General features: G+C 49.4%; 2 protein-coding genes across 2 annotated transcripts in view; both read right to left on the bottom strand.

The window, feature by feature from the left end:
- The window catches only part of PANK4 (pantothenate kinase 4 (inactive)), a 40,020-nt gene extending 34,970 nt beyond the window's left edge, over positions 1 to 5,050 (bottom strand). The window contains exon 1 of the mRNA XM_053281476.1: positions 4,790 to 5,050. Within this exon, the coding sequence (XP_053137451.1) occupies positions 4,790 to 4,934 (145 nt within the window). The 5' untranslated portion in view covers positions 4,935 to 5,050. The remainder of the gene's footprint in view (positions 1 to 4,789) is intronic.
- Positions 5,051 to 7,490: 2,440 nt separating this feature from the next.
- Positions 7,491 to 23,576, bottom strand: LOC128338641 (hairy/enhancer-of-split related with YRPW motif protein-like). The gene is made up of 6 exons (XM_053281360.1): positions 23,506 to 23,576; positions 22,586 to 22,766; positions 21,574 to 21,817; positions 10,344 to 10,458; positions 10,021 to 10,186; positions 7,491 to 9,207 (listed from the first exon to the last, which is right to left on the bottom strand). Exons 1-6 carry the CDS (start codon positions 23,572 to 23,574, stop codon positions 8,951 to 8,953), a joined length of 1,032 nt encoding a protein of 343 aa, XP_053137335.1. The 5' UTR covers positions 23,575 to 23,576; the 3' UTR covers positions 7,491 to 8,950.
- Positions 23,577 to 24,470: the final 894 nt, after the last annotated feature.

Here is a 24,470-nt window from a genome sequence, read left to right as displayed (position 1 = left end):
CCAACCATCTTTAGTTGACATAATTCAACAAAGGCCAAGTCTCCAGATGCAGGGAACTTTGCCTCTGCTGTGGATAAGTATGGGCACGTGGAAACAGGAGATATTTCAGTGTGGGGATATGAAGGATGCAGATGGATGAATATGAAGGATTATTATTATTATTATTATTACTAAATTTATATCCCGCTCTTCCTCCAAGGGGCCCAGAGCGGTGTACTACATACTTAAGTTTCTCCTCACAACAACCCTGTGAAGTAGGTTAGGCTGAGAGAGAAGTGACTGGCCCAGAGTCACCCAGCTAGCATCATGGCTGAATGGGGATTGGAACTCGGGTCTCCCCGGTCCTAGTCCAGCACTCTAACCACGACACCACGCTGGCTATAAAGCCATGGAATCACAGGAAGCTGCCTTATTAGGAGTCAAACCATGGGCCCATCTTGCTCAGTATTGTCTACACTGACTGGCAGCGACTCTTCCAAAGTTGCAGGCAGGAGTCTCTCCCAGGCCTACCAGGGGATGCTGCCAGGGATTGAACCTGAGATCTTCTGCATACAAAGTAGATGTTTTTCCAATCGAGCTATGGCCCCCATCCCTTATGGGGAATATCTCACAGCACTCACATATAGTCACCCATCCAAATGCAAACCAAGGTAAGCCTGCTTAGCAGAGGGGGAAACGCATGTTCCCTAACTGGTTCTCAACACCCAAAATCGAGCTCCGGCCCCATCCCTAGGAGGAATATTTTGCAGCGCTCACATGTAGTCTCCCATTCAAGTGCAAACCAAGGCAGACCCTGCTTAGCAAAGGGGGCAATTATGCTCACTGCCACAAAACCAGCCACCTTCATCATACTGCCTATTCAAATGTGACTAGTCACATTAACAGCAACCAAATTTCTCAGAGTTGCTTATACACAAATTATCCAGACTTCTCACCCAGCAAACTTTGCGCCTAAGTGGAGAATTCAAATATCCACTGCATGGAATGGATACACTCTCTGTCACTCACTCACTCACTCACTCACTCACACACACACAACCCTCAAACAGGGCTAGAAACTTGCTTGTGAAAAAGGAACACCAAGGTCTTCCAAAACCCAAGTTCTACAGAAATGGGAATCAGAAAAGGCAATTTGGACATTTAAATCCAATTTTGCTACACCAAGTGAGCTAATGCTCAATTCTAAGAGCCAAAGATGCAGGCACAAAGAAGTTCATTGCTCAGGACCCTGAATTAACCCTAACTGAAAAGGAATGTGTGTGGGGTTTTTTTCGGGTCTAGTTGAAACTGACAATGTTTTCCATCTAGTTTGCCACGGGGCATAACCATCTTATGCTAGAACACACAAACAAACAAACTTGCTGAAGTGTAGCAAAATGTAACATTTCCATTTATTTAAAAAACAAACAAACTGGATATCACTTTTTGCATTACTTGGCCAGGGCGCCCTCCTTTCCCGAGGCTGTTTTAGACACCCACTGAGGGATGTTCTTATGTCTGAGATTTACAGCGAAGCCCTTTGCTTTAATTCCACTCTGACCTAGTCAGGAGGGCGCACACACTCCCATTAATCCACATTTCCAGTCAATGCATAAATGCGGTATGAACACAAAACCCATCGCCCTCTCTTTTGGAAGGATGGTACCCCACCTCGGAACGAGAGGGGGGCCCACTCCTGCTCTCAACCCAAGTACAAATCTTTCTTTTCATTCATGCAGGATGGCAGGAGTGGCCAGATTTCAGGTTTGTGGGTCCTACCTTGGGCTGTGCATGCAATTCGGAAGACAAACTGGAATCAGATGCAAACTGGTGGCTCCGTGCCATGGAGGACAGGGCTATCAATGGCTACTAGTCTGGTGGCCATAGGCCACCTCCAGCCTCAGAAGCAGGATGCCTCTCAATCCCAGTTGCAGGGGAGCCACAGCAGGAGAGAGGGTCTGCCCTCACCTCTTGATTGTGGGCTTCTCAGAGGCATTGGGGGGGCCACTGTGGGAAACAGGATGCTGGACTAGATCAGGGATTCTCAACGTTGGGTCTCCAGATGTTATTGGACTTCAGCTCCCATAATCCCCAACCAAAGGCCACTGGGGCTGGAGATTATGGGAGTTGAAGTCCACGAACATCTAAGGACCCAACGCTGAGAATCCCTGAACTAGATGGACCTTGGGCCTGATCCAGCAGCGCTGTTGTTATGGACTCTATCTCCTTGACAAATTTTATTTTGGATCAAGCAGCCAGCTGCCCCTTCCAGAAGAGAACATGTCTTTTTAGAGACATATGAATGGATCAGTAACATATTTATGGCAAAACGGCACTCGGGCCTAACACTGTAAAGTATTGACATGCATACATCAAAAAGGAATACAAGCAATATTGGGTTATATCAACAGGATACATCTCCTTAAGGGAAACGAGCAACAAAGCTACAAATTGTAACAGAGGCACCTTTGATTGTTATTTTCCCAAGGTTGGGGAGTTTATGTGGCAGTGAGCACATTCCCGGCCAGAGAATCTCTAGCACGGACAGCTGGCATTGACAGATGTGTCCATCCCCACTTACACCCCAATTTTGGGAAAGGGCTGCAGCTCAATTACACCTCAATTCTTGGCAGCGTTTCCAGGCTGAGCTGGAAAAGATCCCATCTGAAACTGCTGCCAGTCAGTGCAGACAAAACTGAGCTAGACGGACCAAAGGTCTGACTCAAGCCAGCAGCTTCACATGTGCAAATTCTCACTGAATCCTTCTCTGTGTAAGGAAGAGGTCCAGCATTTTCAACACTGGAAGCAGTGTGTTAACGCTAAGCAGGACATGTAACTGACAGAAGGCGACACGTAACTGACAAAAGGCTACTACCACATTTCTCTTATATCCCTCCAGAACAAAGGCAACAGTGTTCCCTCTAAGGCGTGCACACGCTCACACATTTTTGGATGTCCGCTCAGTTAATTTTAGATCCTGCTCAGGTTGAATCAGGAAGGCCCCATTCTGAATGCACATGCATGCACAATGCCTTGATACTGCCGCCCAGGACAAAACTCATTCCGCACAGAGACGGGAAAAAAAGAGAGAACACACTGAAAAGCAAGAATACTTAAAAGTTCCCAGGCAGTCTCCAATCTGGGCACCGACCAGAACCAACCCTTCTTCGTGCACTCCTATACTTTTATATATAGTTAGACATTCTTCTCCTGTTTACACCGCTGCCTCTGCTACCCTCCCCTCCCTTGGCTAGCCCCTTAGAACTTTTTATTTTATTTTAAAGAATGCCACATGCCCCCCAGGGCAAGGACCTGTCCTTTCAATCGCTGCCCCATACAGACGGCATAAACAAAACCGTGATCCTGTACCAGTGTGAATTTCAGAGCGATGGTCTAATACTCTACTTCCAGCCTCAAAGCAGAGGTTGACACCATTACTCCCAATATCCATCCCTCCAGGTGTAGGTGTGTGTGTGTGTGTAGGGGTACAGTCATTTCCCCCAATATCCCTCCAGCTGTATGTATGTCTATGGGGGAGGCAGGAGTCATTCTCCTCAATATCCTCCCCCCAGCTGTTGTGTATGTATATGGGGAGGGGGAGATGCATTGTGCCCAATATACAACCCCTGCCCAGTTCTGTGTGTGTGTGTGGTGGGGAGATTCATTATGCCCAATATCCCCCCAGCTGTGTGTGTGTGTGTTGGGGGGGTCATTATCCCCAATATCCCCCCCCCAGCTGGGTGTATGTGTATGTGTGTGGTGGGGGGCAGAGATTCATTATCCCTAATATTCACCCCCCACAGTTCAGGGTGTGTGTGTGTGAAGATTCATTATGCCCAATATCCCACCAGCTCTGGTGTGTGTGTGTGTGTGTGTGTGTGCGTGTGTTGGGGGGGTCATTATCCCCAATATCCCCCCCAGCTGGGTGTATGTATATAGGAGGGGCAGAGATTCATTATCCCCAATACCCCCCCCCCAGTTCTCTCTCTGTGTGGGGGGGTTTAAGATTCATTATGCCCAATATCCCACCAGCTCTGGTGTGTATGTGTGTGTGTGTGTTGGGGGGGTCATTATCCCCAATATCCCCCCCCAGCTGAGTGTATGTATATAGGAGGGGCAGAGATTCATTATCCCCAATATCCACCCCCACCCAGTTCTCTGTGTGTGTGTGGGGGGGGGTTAAGATTCATTATGCCCAATATCCCCCCAGCTGTGTGTATGTGTTTGGAGAAAGTGTCATTATCCCCCTATATGGTGGGGGCGGGGGAGAGACAGGTATTACCCAAAATATCCCCCTCACCATGGGGGGGGGTCAGGCATAACCCCCAATATCCCCCACCCAGCTGTAGGGGGGAGTCATAGACATAGCCACTGGCCCATACCCTCCCCTTGCCCCACTCCCCTTCAGCTCCCCGCAACACCACGGGGGGCGAGGGCACACCGTCCCCCAGGCTGAGGGGGCTTGTTGATACCCCCTCCCCCGACAGGAGCCTCCCCTGCCGAGGGGCACGCTGGGCCTCGTAGTCTCCCCGCCAGCGCCCAAGCCAGCAAGGGCCAGCCGGCGGACTACACGCCCCGTCAAGCCCCGCGGCGCCAGCGCCGGCGCGCTGCATGCCGGGGCTTGCCGTCCTGGGCTCCCTCCGCCGCCGGGGCTGCCTATGGGCCGCGGGACTCCGTTTCCCGGCGTGCCCCGCGCGCCTCAGCCCCCCCCCCCCGCCCGCAACACACACCCCGCCGCCGCCGCCGCCGCCTCCGGGGCTGACTGGGTCTGGGCGCCCTCGCCGCGGCTGAATCCCCCCGGCCCGCTCACCGATGTCGATGGCGAAGCGCTTGGCGTTCTCCAGGTTGCGGAAGATCTCGTCGGGCGGGAGGGTGATGCTCTTGTCCAGGCTGCCGCTCACGACGGCGCCGCCGCCGCCGCCGCCGCCGCTATTCCTGCCGCCGCGCTCCGCCATCTTGGACGCAGCGCCCCGCTCGCCGCGCGCCCGGCCTCATTAGGCATGCAAATATATGCGCATATGTTTTGCGTGTTAATATCGCCAGGGGAGGGGAGGTGGAGGGGGACGCCGCTTGCCTTCCATGCCTCCAGGAGGGCGGGAGCAAGCAGGCGCGCCGGCCGCCCTCCGAGGGGCGGGGCCGCGCGCTTGCTCCGCCCACTCCGCCAGGAGCCCCGCCCACAGGGCTGGTTCTTTTTCCTCCTCCGCTGTTCAGTCGGATTCCAGCCCCTCCCAGCGTGACTGTTACTTTCCTTAAAACAGTATCCTTTATCCACACACTAGATCTCCTAACAATACTGAATAATAGAATAATAACTAATAATAATTATTATTATACAGCCATTTTAGGGTCTAGGGTGAATTTAGGACTTTGTTCTCTGCCCAACCGACCTAGGCTGACCACTAGCTATATATGACATTTATTAAAACAATATTCTTTATCCACACGAGATATAATAATGATAATTAATGGCATGGCAAGGTAGCAGGGGTGATACACTGGAACATCTGCAAAAAATACAAGCTACCCATAGCCAAAAATTGGTGGGACCCTAAAATTGAAAAAGTTGAAGAAAATGAAGATGCAAAAAATATTATGGGACTTCTGACTACAAACAGACAAACATCTGCCACACAATACACCCAATATAAGTGTAGTAGAGAAGAAAGAAAAACAAGTCAAAATAATCGACATAGCAATACCAGGGGATAGCAGAACAGAAGAAAAAGAAATAGAAAAAAAATCACAAAATACAAAGACCTACAAATTGAAATTGAAAGGCTGTGGCAGAAAAAACCCAAAATAATCCCAGTGATAATTGGCGCCCTGGGTGCAGTTCCAAAAGACCTTGAAGAGCACCTCAACACCAGAGGGGCCACAGAAATCACCATCAGCCAATTACAAAAAGCAACTTCACTGGGAACAGCCTATATTCTGAGACGATACCTTTAACAACAGCAACAACATTGACAATAAAATTCAGCCATCCCAGGTCCTTGGGAAGGACTCAATGTCTGGATAAAACAAACCGGTCAATAACACCTGCCTGACTGTGTAAACAAGAAATAATAATAAATAAATAAATAAATAATACAGCAGTTTCAGGATCTAGGGTGAATTTAGGACTTTGTTCTCTTCCCAGCCCACCTAGGGTGACCTCTAGAGAGCTCGTCTTCTGTTAGCAAGCATGAATTGTCCCTTTAGCTATGCAGGCTCCACCCTGGATTGCATTTGAATGGGAGACTACAGGTGTGAGCACTGCAAGATTATTATTATTATTATTACATTTATATCCCGCTCTTCCTCCAAGGAGCCCAGAGCGGTGTACTACATACTTCAGTTTCTCTTTCACAACAACCCTGTGAAGTAGGCTAGGCTGAGAGAGAAGTGACTGGCCCAGAGTCACCCAGCTAGAATCATGGCTGAATGGGGATTTGAACTCGGGTCTCCTCGGTCCTAGTCCAGCACTCTAACCACTAGGGCCGCTCTGGGAAGAGCACCTGTCTGCTTGCATGCAGGAGGTTCAAAGTTCCCTCCCTGTCAGCATCTCTAAAATAGGGCTGAGACAGACTCCTGCCTGCAACCTTGGCAAAGCCGCTGCCAGTCTGTGTAGGCAATACTGAACTAGATGGACCAATGGTCTGACTCAATATACGGCAGCTTCTTATGTTCCTACTTTTTCACACAGCACATAATTAATCTATGAATTCTTGGCCACGGGAGGTGGTCATGGCTACCAGCTTGGATGGCTGTAAGAGGGGTTTAGATACATTCATGGAAGACAGGTCTATCAATGGCTACTAGACTGAGGGCTATAGGCCACCTCCAGCCTCAGAGGCAGGATGCCTCTCAATACCAGTTGCAGGGGAGCAACAGCAGGAGAGCAGGCATGCCCTCAACTCCTGCCTGTGGGCTTCCCAGAGGCATCTGGTGGGCCACAGTGAGAAACAAGATGTTGGACTAGATAGGCCTTGGGCCTGATCCAGCAGAGATGTCCTTATGTCTTTTCCACCCCTACCTGAAGATACCAGAGTTTCAAACTCCGACCTTCTTCAAACAAAGTAAGTGCTCTCCCACGGAGCAACAGTACCATTTCCATGTTCAGTGTGCCTTTCTGGTGGAGGCTCTTGTGTCTATGTGGTCTATACTGGGGAAGAGACCTGGTCTTGTGGTAGTGAGCATGGATTGCCCCCTTTGCTAAGCAAAGTCTGCCTTGGTTTGAATTTGGATGGGTGACTACAAGTGAGCACTGCAAGGTACTCCCCTTTAAGGAATGGGGCAATCATTCAGTGACAGAGCATCTACGTGAGAGAGACTCCTGCCTTGGAGAGTTGATGCCAGTCTGTGTAGGCAATCCTGAACTGGATTTACCAAGGGTCTGACTCAGTATATATGGCAGTGTCCTATGTTCTTATGAAGAGCAATGCAGCGATTGCTGACAAGCAGAGATAAATATTGATTGCTGACAATCAATATAAAATTAAAATGAACAATAACTCATTGGAAACAGTGGATACAGAAGCCGGCTTTTATTACTTTTCAGCATTGTGCAAAAGTTTCAGAAATGCCATCATGGCCTCCGATGAATTACAGATTCCGTGCATTTCACGCACCATCACAGCCTCATCCTTCAAGGACGGTAAGTGGCAAAGATAATCTACCATAAGAGTTATGGTACCCAACACGTAAATACAATTTTTACAAATTGCCTTTCATGAAAGACTTCCTTAAATATTTCATGTAAAAAAATATATGAAAATACAACAATCATAACATCAGCACGATGGGCTGTTACGTCCTTCCTATGAGGATATAGAACCAAGTATCTGCCTTTATAAAAAGCATCAATTAAACATCTCAGACTCCGGCCTTCTGCCTCAGTGAGTCGGTAATTCTCGAAGAGAGTCCTCTACCTACGATCGTCACAGAGTGACACATTTCCTTTGCCTGCTTAGTACATTCTACAAATGTTATAGAAATTATTACAGCGGCGATACAAAGGTTGGATTCTTCAAAAGGGTCTCCCATGTCTGCAGCCATGGCTAGAGAGCAGAGGTTTCCCATGATAGATCTATACTGGAAACACTGCATTTTTTGGGTTGGAGTTTAACTGCCTCTGCTTTCCTCTGCTTCTTCAAAGCTGGGCCCCTAGATAGACTATAACTCCCAACATCCCACCATTGTGGCAGAGTATAAAGGGAGTTGTAGTCCATCTGAGGACCCACATTTGAGAAGCCCTACCCTAGAGACTTCAAGGAGTTGTGGTATGGTGAGGATGCTCAGAAATCTGGGTTGGATCCTTGGCCTTATTCGTAAAAAAACTACAGCTCCCAGGAAGCCATTCTTCTAACAGGGAATGTCCAATGTTGTTGACTACAACTCCCAGCTGCAATGGCCTTCAGCTGGGAATTATGGGAGTTGTAGTCAAAAGCATCTGGCATTCCCTCTTAGAGGGAACACTTCTCCCAGGAAAGAGAGGTGGCAAGTCTTAAAACCCAGTTTGCATCGTAATCGTAATTCCTCTGCTTTGGTTTGAAAAGTAGGCATTCCGAACGTAGAGGCCCTTTTGAAAAGATCCACCTCAACTTCTTAGAAGTTACTCGTTTCCCGAACAAATGAACAACAAAGACCCAGACCCGCCCCCTCCCCGATACCCCTTTTCTGCCCCTAATAACAACCATCATAATAGAACCTCAGCAAGGTTAAAACAATGTGGTGTTCCTCTTGGAACGACTCTCCCAAATTCTCCTAAGATGAGGATTACTTCGGTCCATTCTTTTAGAATGGTTTTCTCTCCGCAGCGCGGGAGAACGTGCTCTTGCTAAACCAAGAAGGCATCGGACTGACGAGAGCCGTCGTCGTTTAAGGTGGAGATATTCTTTCCTACTGGCGAGAGGAGCTGTGGAGATTTGTACGACAAATCGCTCGCGCCTCTGGAATCTCTTCACACATGTCCCAAATCAAGTTCTCCTCTTTACCAGGGCCTCCAGAGTTTGCAGGCAGACTTTGAGGGTGCCTTTTTCGCCGCGGCCTTCTGGAGTAGAGAGGCAGGTGACGGAGAATGCAGGTCCTTGCTAACGGCTGCCCAGGGCTTCTGGAAGTGACTCAGGAGCTTGGCTTGGGTGTCGGTGTTGGCGGAATGAACGGCCAGGAACTGTAGCGTTTCCTTCAGGCAAGAGGAATAACCTTGGCTGTAATCCTGGGTGATGCTTGCAGAAGAAGTGGCCATTGCTGTGAAGGAAGAGAGATGGGATTTAGAGATGAGGGTGGGCAGAACCACAGTTTGGGCCCGGGGCGGCCATTTCATGAGGAGAGGCGAGGTAGTCACCTCAGCTGGTAGATTACTGGGGGCAGAAAAGTGTGGCAAGGACCCAACCAACACTGCCAATGGAGCTGCTCCTTCGGACGGATCCCTCCTCACAAGCCTTACAAAACGTGTGAGAAGCACGAGGATCGGAAGATAGGAAGCTGCCATATACCGAGTCAGACTACTGGTCCATCTAGCTCAGTATTGCCTACACAGGCTGGCAGCGGCTTCTCCAAGGTTGCAGGCAGGAGTCTCTCTGCCTGCAGGAGTCTCTCTCAAATCTTGGAGATGCCAGGGAGGGAACTTGGAACCGTCTGCATGCAAGCATGAAGGTGCTCTTCCCAGAGCAGCCCTATCCCCTAAGGGGAATATCTCACAATGCTCAAATGCCTCCCATTCAAATGCAAACCAGGGCAAACCCTGCTTAGCAAAGGGGACAATGCATGCTTGCGCCATCTCTCCCACAAGAATAGGAGACTACTGGCTCTCTCTTGGCTTTCTCCAGGGAGCCTTGAAAAATAGTTTTGTGGAAGGCAATAGCATCATAGAGTTGGGGAGATAGAAGGTCTTGGAGGTCTTCTAGGTCAGAGAATATTCTACCCAGTCCCTCTGGCACCATGAAGAGGTGACTACAGTGCCCAAGGTCCTCTGGGGAAAGCCATGCCAGTCAGACTGCTCAGAGCCCAGAATCGGTTGCTTGGGTAATAAAATAAAGAGAACGTCAAACCAGCACTTACTTTGGCTGAATTTGAGGTAGCTGACCGTCATCTCCAGAACGTCGGCTTTCTCCAGCTTCGAGTTGGGCTGGTGTCTCTGGAATTCCTTCTCCAGCAACAGCTTCAGTTGCTCGATGCTGCTGTTGATGCGGTCTCGGCGGAGTTTCTCCACCATGGGCTTTCGGAGCTGAGAGAGAGAGAAAGGAAGGAAGAGAAGAAATTAGACCCTCTTTCCTCACCTTCCACACACCATCCCTGTCCACAAGGCAGGGTTCGGAATGGACGAGCAGAATCCGAATCAACTTTGAATCGGAATCGGGATTGATGAGCAGAATCAAACTTACTCTGTTTTTTTCTTTGGAGGCCTGGCTTTCCAGGGAGAGAGCTTGAACGCTAGGTGCCATGATCCCAGCTGGCGCGCTTGTCTGGCTCCAGAGATGTGATGTGCAGAAGCGAACGCTTCAGGGCCGCTATTTATACCCGCGAGCCGCATACAAATGTCTGGGGTCGGAGAGTCTTGGAGTTTCCCACAGTCCCTGGCCAATCCGTGCGTTGCTCCAGGACAATAGAGGAGGCATCTATTACAGCATGGTAAATTGACTGTGAATTGCCTCCGGATAATACTCTGTTCCCCAAGGAGCAGGTGGACAGGGGAGTGTGGGTCACAATGGGGAGCAGCGTCAGGAAGGACGGGACGTGGGAAAGGCCCGGCATCCTTTATCAGGGGACGCGGGCGCCTGACGTTGGGAACGTCAACATCTCAATATGCTGCCTTTTTCCCAGGCTGCGGGGAAATTAAACGGAGGAGACCCACGCTCTCCACTCCCCATTCCGGCTCGCTTCGCTCCAAAGGAGTCCCTTCCAGGGGTATGTTTGGGAGAGCAGCATTTGAGTAGCCAAGACCTTTTCATTGACATTAAAGTGTGCTTAGATGAATACAGTGGGGGTCAATTTTCAGAGGACAGCAGCCCAGTCCTTTAAAAAAAAAAAAAAAGAAAACATATGCTCTTGGAAGGCAGAGGGAGGTGTCTGAGGACTGCGGCTAGCAGAATACAGTTGGAACAATCACCTCCTCCGTGATCATTTCAAGGGGTCAACCAATGCTCAAAATGCGATTTTAGATCGGTAAAACAAACAGAAGTTCTAAAAGAGAGCCAGTGTGTTGTGGTGGTTAGAGTGCTGGACTAGGACTGGGAGTGTGGATATGAATCCCCGTTCAGCCATGAAACTCATAAGAACGTAGGAGTAGCCCTGCTGGATCAGGCCCAAGGAAGCCCATCTAGTCCAGCATCCAGTTTCACACAGTGGCCCACCAGATCCCTCTGAGAAGCCCACAGGCAAGAGGTGAGGGCATGCCCTCTCTCCTGCTGTTGCTCCCTTGCAACTGGTATTCAGATAACCAGCATGGTGTAGTGGTTGGAGTGCTGAACTAGGGGAGACCCGAGTTCAAATCTCCATTCAGCCATGATTCTTGCTGGGTGACCCTGGGCAGTCCCTTCTCTCTCAGCCTAACCTACTTCACAGGGTTGTTGTGAGGAGAAACTGAAGTATGTAGTACACCGCTCTGGGCTCCTTGGAGGAAGAGTGGGATATGACATGTAAATAAATAAATAAAATCTTGCCTCTTTGGGTGACTATAGGCCAGCAACCTCTCTCTCTCAGCCTTAACCTACCTCACAGGGTTGTTGTGAGGAGAAACACAACTATGTACACTGTTCTGGGCTCCTTGGAGGAGGAAGAGCAGGATAGAAACAAACTGAAAGGCATTGTGATCATTTTTAGACCCATGCTATTGTATAGGGAAATTGACCAGTTTATTAAGAGACATTGGCATCGATTTTTGTCCGGCTTCATTTTCTCACGGTTGAGAAGTTAGTCTTTTCCACAAGGGAAGTGAGTCTTCTCTCCTATGGGAGGAGAGCTGGTCATGTGGTAGCAAGCATGAATTGTCCTCTTTGCTAAGCAGGGTCCACCCTGGTTTGCATTTGAATGGGAGACCAGAAGTGTGTGAGCACTGCAAGATATTCCTCTTAGGGGATGGAGCCACTCTGGGAAGAGCATCTAGGTTTCAAGTTCCTTCCCTGGCAGCCTCTCCAGGTAGGGCTGGGAGAGAGCCCTGCCTGAGAACCTGGAGAAGCCGCTGCCAGTCAGTGAAGACAAGACTGAGCTAGACGGACCAAGGGTCTGACTCAGTGGAAGGCAGCTTCCTTATAGGGCATGGGACCATACCTTCATGGGAGAACATCTGCATTTGTTCTGGGGCGGCGAACAAATAAAGTGATGAAGAAGAAGATGACGGTGGTGGATGATTGATGATCAATGATGTACGTTGTCCCCAGGGGGCCTTGGTTTCCTCTCACAAAGGAAACGAGGCTCCTATAGGAAGCTGCCATTGAGTCAGACCCTTGGTCCATCTCACTCAGGATTGTCGACCCAGACTGGCAGTGGCTTCTCCGAGGCTGCAGGCAGGAGTCTGTCCCAGCCCTATCTTGGAAATGCTCATGCATAGGAATAGAGAGGGAAGACGTGACCAAGAGGTTCACACAGATGAGACAGTAAATCTCTTCTAGAGATTTACTTGAAAAGTTTCTGTCTTGGAGATTCTGGAAAAGTTTGTATGGTTATGTGCAAAAAGACAAGAGTATCTCTTCTAAACAGCAATGGGACAAATTGTGGAAATGGACGTCGGACGTAACCCCCCCGATTACCTGATGTGCCTTGTAATCCCCCACCCCCGAGTTACAGTACTACCTGCATATACTTCATAACTTGTGGGTTTCCAAATCCTTCTGTGTAAATCTTTGTAGATATATCATGTACAGACAACCACTTTGTATACAATTGTGCTTTGGCAACGTACTGTATGCTTTGGTAGTTTGTTGGTTCAATAAAAAAATCTTGTCCTATCTTGGAGATGCTGCCAGGGAGGGAACTTGGAACCTAGATGATACTCTTCCCATTAGCCCCTAAGGGGAATCTCTTCCAGGGCTCACACATCAAGTCTCCCATTCGTATGCAACCAGGGCGGACCCTGCTTAGCAAAGGGGACAAGTCCTGCTTGCTGCCACAAGACCAGCTCTCCTCACAGGAACAGCATCATCCCAGCCAGCGACACACGGATGCCCCAGCTTTTCCCCTTCCCAGAAGCATCCCTTTTATTCCCCCCCCCGCCCCCTCCCTTCCCCTCCCACCCCACAGAGTGTTGGCCAGATGGCGTAGCAAGAACCCCTCTCTCTCCAGGCACACGCCTTTTGTCGACAGTTTAACACCGTGAATGGGCCGAAGTGTGGGAAAGGGAGATTTGTGAGCTCACACCATCTGAAGTGAATAGCGGACCCGGCCAGCCCCAAACAGCAACCTCTTATTTCTTTTTGGCAGGGTGGGATACACACTCCCAGATTCGCTCCCACGCGTTCTCCCCCCACCCACCCACCCACCCCTGCTTCAACGTGGGCCCATCCAAGCAACAGACGCCTCCTTTTCCATCTGGTGGCGGCAATCCCTTAAAAAAAAGGAAGCGCCACCCACTTGAAAGCTCTTCCTTTGACCCCGGAGGCACCAGAGCTGGTTTCTGCCAGGGCACTCTGTGCATGCTCTGAGGCATTTTGGCCTCCATGTCGCCGGTCCCAGGAATGGCTTAAGACATAGAGGTCCCGGGACCGATGAGTCAGTGTGGAAGCCCTTCTGCCGGCTTTAATAGAGACCCCACCCCACCCATTAAACCTGGACCCCCACCCATTCATCAACTTTGCTTGAGTTGATTAATTGACTGGTTAAACCAGTTAAACCTTCTGGACCTCATCAATTAATCAACTAGAGCATGTGTTGATGAATGGGTGGGGTCCAAATTTACTGGGTGGGGCACACTGAGGCCCCTCCCCATTCTGATGTGTTGCTGTTAGTAGGCAATTAGAAAGAAAATAATCTATCTATCTATCTATCTTTCTATCTATCTATCTATCTATCTATCTATCTATCTATCTCTTTATTTTGGTCTTTGACCAGCATAAGGTGAAAATAACATAAAAGCTGTGAAATAATACTTTAAAAGCTGCCCAGAGATGAAAGTTTGGGGAGGCATACAAATTAGATAGATAGATAGATAGATAGATAGATAGATAGAAAGAAAGAAAGAAAGAAAGAAAGAAAGAAAGAAAGAAAGAAAGAAAGAAAGAAGCTTCCATATCTAAAAACTAGAACGGAAATATCAAGACTGGTTCTTCTTTCCCTTTCGTTCTTAACAGTATGTGGTTGCATACAGGAAGCTGCCTTCTATTGATCCAGCCTTTTGACCCATCCAGTTCAGGATTTCCTTCACTGACTGGTAGCAGCGCTCCAAGGATTCAGGCAGGAGTCTCTCCCAGCCCTACCGGGAGATGCTGCCAGGGATGGAAGGCCACCTGGGGCCTTCTGCATGCAAGGAGGCGCTCCATCGCTGAGCTATACGTGCTCCAGATAAACATATGCAGCTGCCTACTGAGTCAGGTCATTGGTCCATCTAGCTCTGTACTGTCCGCCCTGACTGGCAGCAGCCCTCCAAGGTGGGGGTCTTTCTCCGCCCTTCCTGGAGATGCTGCCAAGGATTGAACCTGAGACCTTCTGCATACAAAGCAGTTGCTCTTTCCACTGAGCTACAGCCCTGGTCTCTTCTGTTTATTCAGTTAGAAATTATTGTATATATTCTTCAATATCTCGAAAAGCCTTTACACTGATACACTGCTAATCCATTTGAGGTGTGTGTGGGGGGGCGGATCCTCAATAGTGCACTTACAAAAGTAACTATTCACGAATAAATGGTGAGTACAGTTGGATGTGAAGACACACATCACTTCCTCTGCTTTGAAGGATTTTATTGTCTCTCAGTTGTCCTGACTTTGCATCTCTTCCTTATCTATCTATCTGTCTATCTATCTATCTATCTATCTATCTATCTATCTATCTATCTATCTATCTGTCTGTCTGTCTATCTATCTATCTATCTATCTATCTGTCTATCTATCTACTTCCTTCCTTCTTTCCTTCCTTCCTTCTCTTTCTCTCCTTCCTTCCTTCCTTCTTTCTCTCTCTCCCCCTCTCCCTCCCTCCTAGAATCAATCAATCAATCAATCGATCTGTCTATCTATCTATTGTTCTTTTCCTCCCTCCCTCCCTTCTAGATTCTTTCTTTCTTTCTTTCTTTCTTTCTTTCTTTCTTTCTTTCTTTCTTTCTTTCTTTCTTTCCTTCCTTCCCTCCCTCCCTCCCTTCCTTCTCTCTCTCTCCATCTATCTTTTCCTCCCTCCCTCCTCTCTCTTCCCCTCTCCCTCCCTTCCTCCCTCCCTCCTAGAATCAATCAATCAATCTGTCTGTCTGTCTATCCATCTTTTCCTCCCTCCCTCCTAGAATCAATCTATCTATCTATCTATCTCCTTCCTTCCTTCCTTCCTTCCTTCTTTCTCTCTCTCCCCCTCTCCCTCCCTCCCTCCCTCCTAGAATCAATCAATCAATCAATCAATCTGTCTGTCTATCTATTGATCTTTCTTTCTTTCTTTCTTTCTTTCTTTCTTTCTTTCTTTCTTTCCCTCCCTTCCTTCTCTCTCTCTCTCCATCTATCTTTTCCTCCCTCCCTCCCTCCCTCCTAGAATCAATCAATCAATCTGTCTGTCTGTCTATCTATCCATCTTTTCCTCCCTCCCTCCTAGAATCTATCTATCTATCTATCTATCTATCTATCTATCTATCTATCTATCTATCTATCTATCTGCGGGAGGGGCTTCCGCGGAGTGGGGCGGCCTCTTCCTCACTCCAGCCCTCCAGTGTCAGAGAGCGGAACGTTCCCAGCCTTTTGAAAGGGGCTGAGATAATGCGGATCGATCCATGTGGTCCCTGGGAAAGGGAGCCGCTCCAGATGGCCCATTGCATGGGGTGGGGTGGGGGGGCTGGCCGGCCCCCACCAGGGGGAGTGGCATAGAAGCAGCAGCCGCCTCAGCAGCACTAATGGGCCCTGTAGCCAGGCACGCTTCTTTTGTCTCCTCCCTGAATGTCTTCAATGGGCCAGAAAGTGTGGGAAACCCCGAGATCCCCAGCCCCACACTCTGAGGTTAATAGGGCCATTGTCGGAAGAGGCTCCCAGGCCTGGGAGGGAGGGAGGGCGGAGGATCAACATAATCAGCATCACCCCCACCTTGGACTCCTGCAAGAAAGGCTGCTGGCAAGGGCAGAGCTGGCCTGGGTTCAAGTCGAGATGTCTCAGAGCCAAGCCTTGAGAATACTCGCTTTCTAAGAGGCCAGGAGAAAATGGCTCTGCAGACTCCGTAGTAGCATCAAGTAACACGTTTCACAGCAGCTTGTGTGAGAAGCGTCTGCCACAGACTCCTGGGCTTGCCCTTCAGCTGCCGCCGGACTACAACTCCCATCACCCCCTGCCGCAATAGCCTCTGGATAATGGGAGTTGTAGTCTGCCAACATCTGCGGGGTGTGTGCACATGGATTTGGGCAGCCCTATTCCAGAACACACTCCAGAATCCTCTGTAACATGTAGGGCACCACAACGTCAGCCTGACTATAACTCCTATCATCCCCCCAGCCGCAATGGTCAATGGTCAGGGAGGATGGAAGTTCAACAACAGCCAGAGGGCTGAAGCTGCACAGCCCTATATGTTACAGAGGGTTCTAAGGTGGACTACAACTACCATGATCCAAGGGGCATTCGAGAAGCGGATGATGGGAGCTGTAGTCTTTTGCTTTACGACTCTGGGGCCTCTTCTCCGTCTGACCTATTCCTTTCTCGGGGTCTATCCCCACATTGTGAAGTATACATGTGCTATTTATTAATGCATTGTGTGCCATGCACACACAGTGCTGCACACAATCTGCATCCTACATTTGGGAGCTCCCGTTTAACCAACTAACTAAGTTCAGTTAAAAAAGAGTCCCTGTTGTACTCGCCCTTGATGCAAAGATGGGGCTGATGCATCCCCAGACACTGGGATGTACAACTTAATATGTGGATAGGCTTACATTTATTTTTTAAAATTGTGGTCTTCTTTGATTACAGGTCTTTTTTTCCTTTATTTAATTTTAATTTTATTTTATTTACATTTCTATTCTGCTCTTCCTCCAAGGAGCCCAGAGCAGTGTACATAGTTAAGTTTCTCCTCACAACAACCCTGTGAGGTAGGTTAGGCTGAGAGAGAGGCAACAGGCCCAGAGTGACCCAGTGAATTTCATGGCTGAATGGGGATTTGAACTCAGGTCTCCCTGGTCCTAGTCCAGCACTCTAACCACTATACCACGCTGGCTCTCTTTCTTTGTTACAAACAGATATTAGTACAGTCATCACTGGCCAACCGCAAAATCTGTCCTGGCAAAACCGCACCTGGCAAAACCGCACCGTGGACAAATTTGCAGTTGGCGAGGCATTGGAAACAGGGGGTTAGGGGAATCATGCTCACACACAAAAACCGCACCCCAAACTAAAGAAAAAAATGCTTTAAAGTGGCTAAAGTTCCCCCAAATCCCCTTAAAATTAGGAACATAGGAAGCTGCCATATACTGAGTCAGACCACTGGTCCATCTAGCTCAGTATTGTCTACACAGACTGGCAGCAGCTTCTCCAAGGTTGCAGGCAGGAATCTCTCTCAGCCCTATACTCGTAATCGGGTTAGTAAACCTGTATGTCATTTATGCAATGCTCCTGCATAGGAATAGGGAGGGAAGATGCGACCAAGAGGTTCACGTGGATGAGACAGTAAATTTCCTCTGGAAAAGTTTGTATGGTTATGTGCAAACAGACCAGTGTATCTCTTCTAAACAGCAATGGGACAAATTGTGGAAATGGGCGTAACTCCGATTACCTGATGTGCCTTGTAATCCCCATCCCCGAGTTACAGTACTGCCTGCATATACTTTATAGCTCTGTGGGTTACCAAATCCTTGTTTGTAAATCTTCGTAGATCTATGATGTACAAACAACCGCTTTGTATACAATTGTGCTTTGGTAACGTACTGTATGCTTCGGTAGTTTGTTGGTTCAATAAAAAAAAATCTTGTCCCATTTAACAAACAAACAAACTTGTCCTATCTGGAGATGCCAGAGAGGGAACTTGAAACCTTCTGCTCTTCCCAAAGCGGCTCCATCCCCTGAGGGGAATCTCTCACAGCGCTCATACTTCTAGTCTCCCATTCAAATGCAAGCCAGGGTGGACCCTGTTTAGCAAGGGGGGCAAGTCATACTTGCTACCAGAAGACCAGCTCTCCTTCTACAACATAGGAAGCTGCCATATACTGAGTCAGACCCTTGGTCCATCTAGCTCAGGATTGTCTTCACAGACTGGCAGCAGCTTCTCCAAGGTTGCAGGCAGGAGTCTCTCTCAGCCCTATCTTGGAGATGCTGCCAGGGAGAGAACTTGGAACCTTCTGCGATTCCCAGAGAGGCTCCACCCCCTGAGGAGAATATCTTACAGGGTGGGGGGTTAGCCAAGTGCAGAAGGCCACCCCCTCTGTGCAGAAGGCCTCTCCCCGGCCGGCAGGCAGGCTTCTCCCCATTCCCTGGCCAGTGTGCGGGCTTCTCTCCAGCCCCTTGGTGGTGAAGATAGGAGAACTAGCCCTCATCGGTCAGTCTAGTTATTGTCTCCTCTGATGGCCAGCCGCTCTCCAGGGTTTCAGACAGGAATCTCTCCCAGCCCCGCCGGGAGATGACAGGAACTGAATCTGGGGCCTTCTGCGTGCAAAGCACGGGCTCTTCCACTGATGTGTTTGTGGAACACACGATGCTGCCGATGGAGTCAGGCCCTTTGTCTGCCTAGCTGAGCGTTGTCTTCACTGACTGGCAGAAGCTACCCAGGATGAGTTTCCTAGACTTTCTTGGCCAGGGATTGAACCTGTGACCTTTGGCAGGCAAAGCACATACTGTGCCGCTGAGTTACAGCTCCATCTTTCTTTTCCATCACAGGAACTATTATGTAACTGTTTTCAGAATGACCTGAAAACAGCAGCTGATAACTTCTAGGCTGGACTACTGAAATGTGCTCTATGTAGGGCTGCCTTTGGACATAGTTTGGAAACTTCAGTTAGTCCAAAATGTGGCAGCCAGATTGGTTGAGCTGCTCTTGTGGTAGCCAGCATGACTTGTCCCCTTAGCTAAGTAGGGTCTGCCCTGGTTGCATATGAATGGGAGACTTGATGTGTGAGCACTGGAAGATATTCCCAACCCCCTTAGGGGATGGAGCTACTCTGGGAATTGCAGAAGGTTTCAAGTTCCCTCCCTGGCTTCTCCACGATAGGGCTGAGAGAGATTCCTGCCTGCAACCTTGGAGATGCCGCTGCCAGTCTGTGAAGACAATACTGAGCTAGATAGACCAAGGGTCTGACTCAGTATATGGCAGCTGTCTATGTTCCTATGCTCCTATGTGTCTGGGGGTATCCTGGAGAGACCACATTATGCCTGTTCTTAAACAGTTGCACTGGCTGCTGATATGTTTCCGGACAAAGTACAAAATGCTGTTTAAAACTCTGTTACCTGTTAAAGTTACCTGAGAGAGCACTTTCCCCTACAAGATTTCCACTGCTCATCAAGGTCATCAGGAGGGGGTCCGTGTTCAGGTGCCACCGATTCATCCCGTGGTGACCTCGGATCGGGACTTCTCAGTTGTCACCCCTGGGTTGTGGAACATGCTCCCCATGGAAATGAGATTATTTTCCTTGGAGGCCTTCAGGAGAACTTTAAAGACCCATCTTTTAAACCTGGCTTTTAATGATATCTAGTTTTAATTTTAATTTTAACCTGGTTTACATTTTCTTTTAAAATAGTTTTAATTGTTTTATTATGTGGTTTTGATTTTAATGTAAACCACTCTGAGCCACTTCAAGAAATGTGGAATATAGATCAATCTAACAAACAAACAAACAAAATGATGTAGTTGTGTTATCACTGCAGTAGGCACACACCTGCCCTATATTTTTTCGGCATATATTATATTATATTATATTATATTATATTATATTATATTATATTATATTATATTGTATTGTATTGTATTGTATAAATATATAAAAATATATTTTATATTTTGTGGGAAATTCTTGAGTATATATGGCAGGCAGGCCCAAAAATGTGAATGCAGCAGTAATCCTAACAACAGCCAGACAAGGTAGGCCAGAGTTGTTCTCTCTAGCTTTAAATGGGAACTGAGACTGATGGATCAGTTCATGGCAGATGTGATTATTGACCTGGGTCTTCTCAGTTCACAGCTCATTAAATTATCTGCACCAGATATAAAAGGAAGGATTCATTCATGGAAAAAACAAAAACATATTTTTATTGGCATTTCCATGACAGAAAATTCAAATTGTATTCCACATCACATAGGATGAACACATACACAAAACTTTATAAAAGTGACCCAAAGCCATTCAAAGAGAACATATTCAACCAATATTACAGACATTTCCCTCCTTATTAAAGATACATAAGCCTTGTTTCCTTTACAAAAGGCATCCGATGAACTCTCCAAGGAGAGAAGCACGCACAGATCAAAACCTAACAGAAATATCCCCCTACTCTTTCATTATCATAATAACTTACATGAGATAATCTACTAACATAGTACAGTTTCTCAGTCAGAATGTATCCCTTCTCCCTGGAAGGACAACACAAACAGAGAGACTTCAGTTCCTTTGGTGCCTCAACAGATGCTGTTCCCTGGATAGCTGCTACCAGTCAGTGCAGACAGTGCTCGGCTAGATAGACAAAGGGCCTGACTCAGTAGGCAGCATCAGGTGCTCATCAAACACATCCTTAGCTTAGAGGACGAGCACACAGAAGGTCCCATTTCAAATCCTTGCTGTCTCCCAGCTAGGGCTGGGAGACGTTCCGGTCTGAAACTCTGCTGTTGAAGCACCAAAGGATCTTCTGAGCAAAACCTTTGCTCCGGAACAGTTCTGGGTTCGAGTTCTGCTTTGGGCTCGGTGAAGGAGTGATGGTGGCTGTCTCTCTCTCTGTCGCAGCCGCCCACAAGAGTGGACTGCCCACTGCCATGTGCAGACACACACACACACACACACACACAAAATCTTCATTGTGAAGCCTTATGAAGAGAGGAGAGCTGGTCTGGTGGCAGCAAGCATGACTGGTCCCCTTAGCTAAGCAGGGCCCTCCCTGGTTGCATATTAAAAGGAGACTAGAAGAGTGAGCTCTGTAAGATACTCCCCTCAGGGGATGGAGCCACTCTGGGAAGAGCTTCTAGGTTCAAAGTTCCCTCCTTGGCAGCATCTCCAAGATCGGGCTGAGAGAGATTCCTGCCTGCCACTTTGGAGAAGCCGCTGCCAGTCTGTGTAGACAATACTGAGCTAGATGGACCAAGGGTCTGACTCAGTATATGGCAGCTTCCGATGTCCCCATCCCCAGAAGCCACCATGAGCCTTGAAATTCCTCAGTAGAGCAAAACGACCCAACTCTCCTCCTCCTCTTCTGTTACCTCCTCCTAGGACTACCTAGAAATCAAGTGTTCCCTACTTTTAAAAGGGGGACCTTCGCCCCCAAAGGGCCCTCTGGGGTCTGCAGGCAGGTGGGGCCACGGAGAGTCCACCAGCAGCTCTACCACGGCCTCCAGATGGCCACCGGTGGCAGCGGGTTCTTCTGGGCGGCGTGTTTCTTGGGCGGAGGGCAGAGGGCCGGTGGGCGGGCGTGGTTGGCAATCAGGTGGACCTTGCAGAAGTTCTTGATCAGGTGGGCCTGGGTCTCCCTCTTGGGTTCGCAGAAGGAGAGGAAATGGAGGACCTCCCGCAAGCAGCACAGGTAGCCGCTGTTGAAGTCCAGCTCGGGGTCCTTCTGGCTCAATGCTAGCGGGGGGGGGGGGGGGGAAGAAGGGCAAAATTCAGTGCAACGTCCACATAAAAATAAAATAAATAAATACCAGCTATTTTTTCTTAGTTCTCTTTCTGATGTCGTACATCATCATCATCATCATCATCATTAATAATTCAATTTCTATACCACCCTGGTATAGAGAGAGCTGGTCTTGCGGTAGCAAGCATGAATCCTCCGCCTTGCTAAGCAGGGTCGACCCTGGTTTGCATTTGGATGGGAGGCCAAACGTGAGCACGGTGAGACGCTCCCCTCAAGGGATGGGGCTGCTCTGGGAAGAGCACCTGCCGGCTTGCATGCATGCAGAAGGTCCCGCATCCCCTCCCTGGCAGCATCTCCAAGACAGGGCCGAGAGAGACTCCTTGCCTTTCAGCTCGGAGAAGCCGCTGCCAGTCTGTGCAGACAATCCTGAGTTCGATGGACCAATGGTCTGACTCGGTAAATGGCAGCTTCCTGCGTTGCTATGTTCCTATGAGATAGCGAGCTCCTAAAGAGTGGGATTCAGAACGAAACAACCTGCTTGGGTCTTTGGGGGCCTCAGGGAGGTTCCAGGTTGCCTCGCTGGCATCTCCAGATCATGCAGAGAGAGAGAGACTCCTGCCTTTGAGCTCGGAGAAGCCGCTGCCAGTCAGTGTAGGTAATACTGAGCTAGCTGGACCAATGCTCTGACTCAGTAAATGGCAGCTTCCTATGCCGTAAAAGGCCAGGGGATCCGAGCAAGGAAACACCGGCTCAGGACTCACCTTGACTTTGCACCTGGTGCTGCTGCTTCAGGTAGCCGACAGCCACTTCTAAGATGTCTGCCTTCTCCAGCTTGGCGTTGGGCTGCTGTCTCTGGAATTCCTTCTCCAGCAAGATCTTCAGCTGCTCGATGCTGCTGTTAATCCGATCCCGGCGCATTTTCTCCACCACCGGCTTCCGAAGCTGTCAAGGAGGGAGGAGAGAGACCTTCGGCTTTGAAAGGGCATGGAGAAAAATCTGACCAGCGACATTTGGGGGAAGAACCCATCATGCAAACTCCATCCAGCCACCCCCCAACGCCCCCGAGAAGAGAGAGCTGGCCTCGTGGTAGCAAGCGTGGATGGCTCCCCTTGCTAAGCAGGGTTCACCCTGGTTTGAATTTGGGTGGGAGACTACATACGCAAGCATCCCTTAGGGGATGGGGGGCCACGGCTTATGGAAGAGCATCTGCCTGCTTGCATGCAGAAGGTTCCCAGTTCCCTCCCTGGCAGCATCTCTAAGATTGGGCTGAGAGAGGCTCCGTCCTGCCTGCAACCTTGGAGAAGCCGCTGCCAAGTCTGTGCAGACAATCCTGAGCTAGACGGACCAAGGGTCTGACTCGGTCGGCAGCTCCCTGTGTTCACCAGCTGCATCCATCGCTCAGTGCCGGCTTTGCACACCAGCTTGGCAGGCAGAAGGTCCCACATTTGACCCCTGGCATCTCCAGGGAGGGTTGGGGAAGACTCCGGGGAAAGCCCGGAGTGCTGCTGCCGGTCAGTGTGGACACCACTGAGCCCGGTGGGCCGAGGGTAGGACTCAGTATACAGCAGCGCCCTAGGCTCCTAGACCTTCCTGACTTTGTGCCCGTCTGGACGTGCCTTATCCAGGGACGACGATGCAAGCATGAACGCACCCTAGGACAAGGCCCCGGGCCCCGAATTACCTTGTTCTTCTCCTTGGCAAGCAGCCTCTCCTCCTGCACGTGGCCCAAGCAGCTGCTGCTAGGAGCCATCCTTCGCTCTGGTCCCCCAGCGGCCGCTCAGCCCCTCTATTTATACCCACCAGTGGGCACCGCAGTGAGGTGAGTTTCAGACTCCTCGGTGTTTCCCACAGTCCGGCAGCCAATCCGGGCTGCCGGCGGCCGGATAATAGAGAAGGCATCCCTTTAGAGCACGCTCCGTTGGCTGTCAATGCCCCGGAGAGAAGAACCTTCTGGCCGTACCAACTGGTGGAGTGCGCCGAGAGCAGCCGGGCCGGCCGGCCGGAGGACCTGGGAAAGCCTGGCTTCTCCAGCTGGCTCCGGTCTGGGATCAGTGGCATTTCTGAGCCCCCATGCCGGCTGGCTCACCGGGTTCTTGGCTGGTTCGTGATTTATCCCATCCGTAGGGCAATGCCATTCTCTGTTTGCAGCGACGTAGGGTGTCCATCGGTGTGGGGAAGCTTGCAGTTGCGACTCAGGTCCTTTGGAACTCCCTGCCTCTTGATCTTAGGCTCTCCCCATTCAATTCTAAATGAAATTCGAAGACTTTCGTATTTCACCAGGCCACCCTCCTTCCTTCCCTTCCTTTGAGGAGAGGAGAGCTGGTCTTGTGGTAGCAAGTATGGCTTGTCCCCTTAGCTAAGCAGGGTCTGCCCTGGTTGCATATGAATGGGAGACTAGAAGTGTGAGCACTGCAAGATATTCCCCTCAAGGGATGGAGCCACTCTGGGAAGAGCAGAAGGCTCCAAGTTCCCTCCCTGGCAGCATCTCCAAGATAGGGCTGAGAGAGATTCCTGCCTGAAGCCTTGGAGAAGCCGCTGCCAGTCTGTGAAGACAATACTGAGCTCGATGGACCAATGGTCTGACTCAGTATATGGCAGCTTCCTATGTAATTTATTTATTTGTAAACCGCCCTGAGCCAATTTTGG

This window comes from Hemicordylus capensis, chromosome 16, assembly GCF_027244095.1.
Source record: "Hemicordylus capensis ecotype Gifberg chromosome 16, rHemCap1.1.pri, whole genome shotgun sequence".
In the NCBI taxonomy this organism is placed as follows: Eukaryota; Metazoa; Chordata; class Lepidosauria; order Squamata; family Cordylidae; genus Hemicordylus; species Hemicordylus capensis.
Note: the sequence above shows the minus strand (reverse complement) of the source record. Positions and strands in the feature narration are given on the sequence as shown.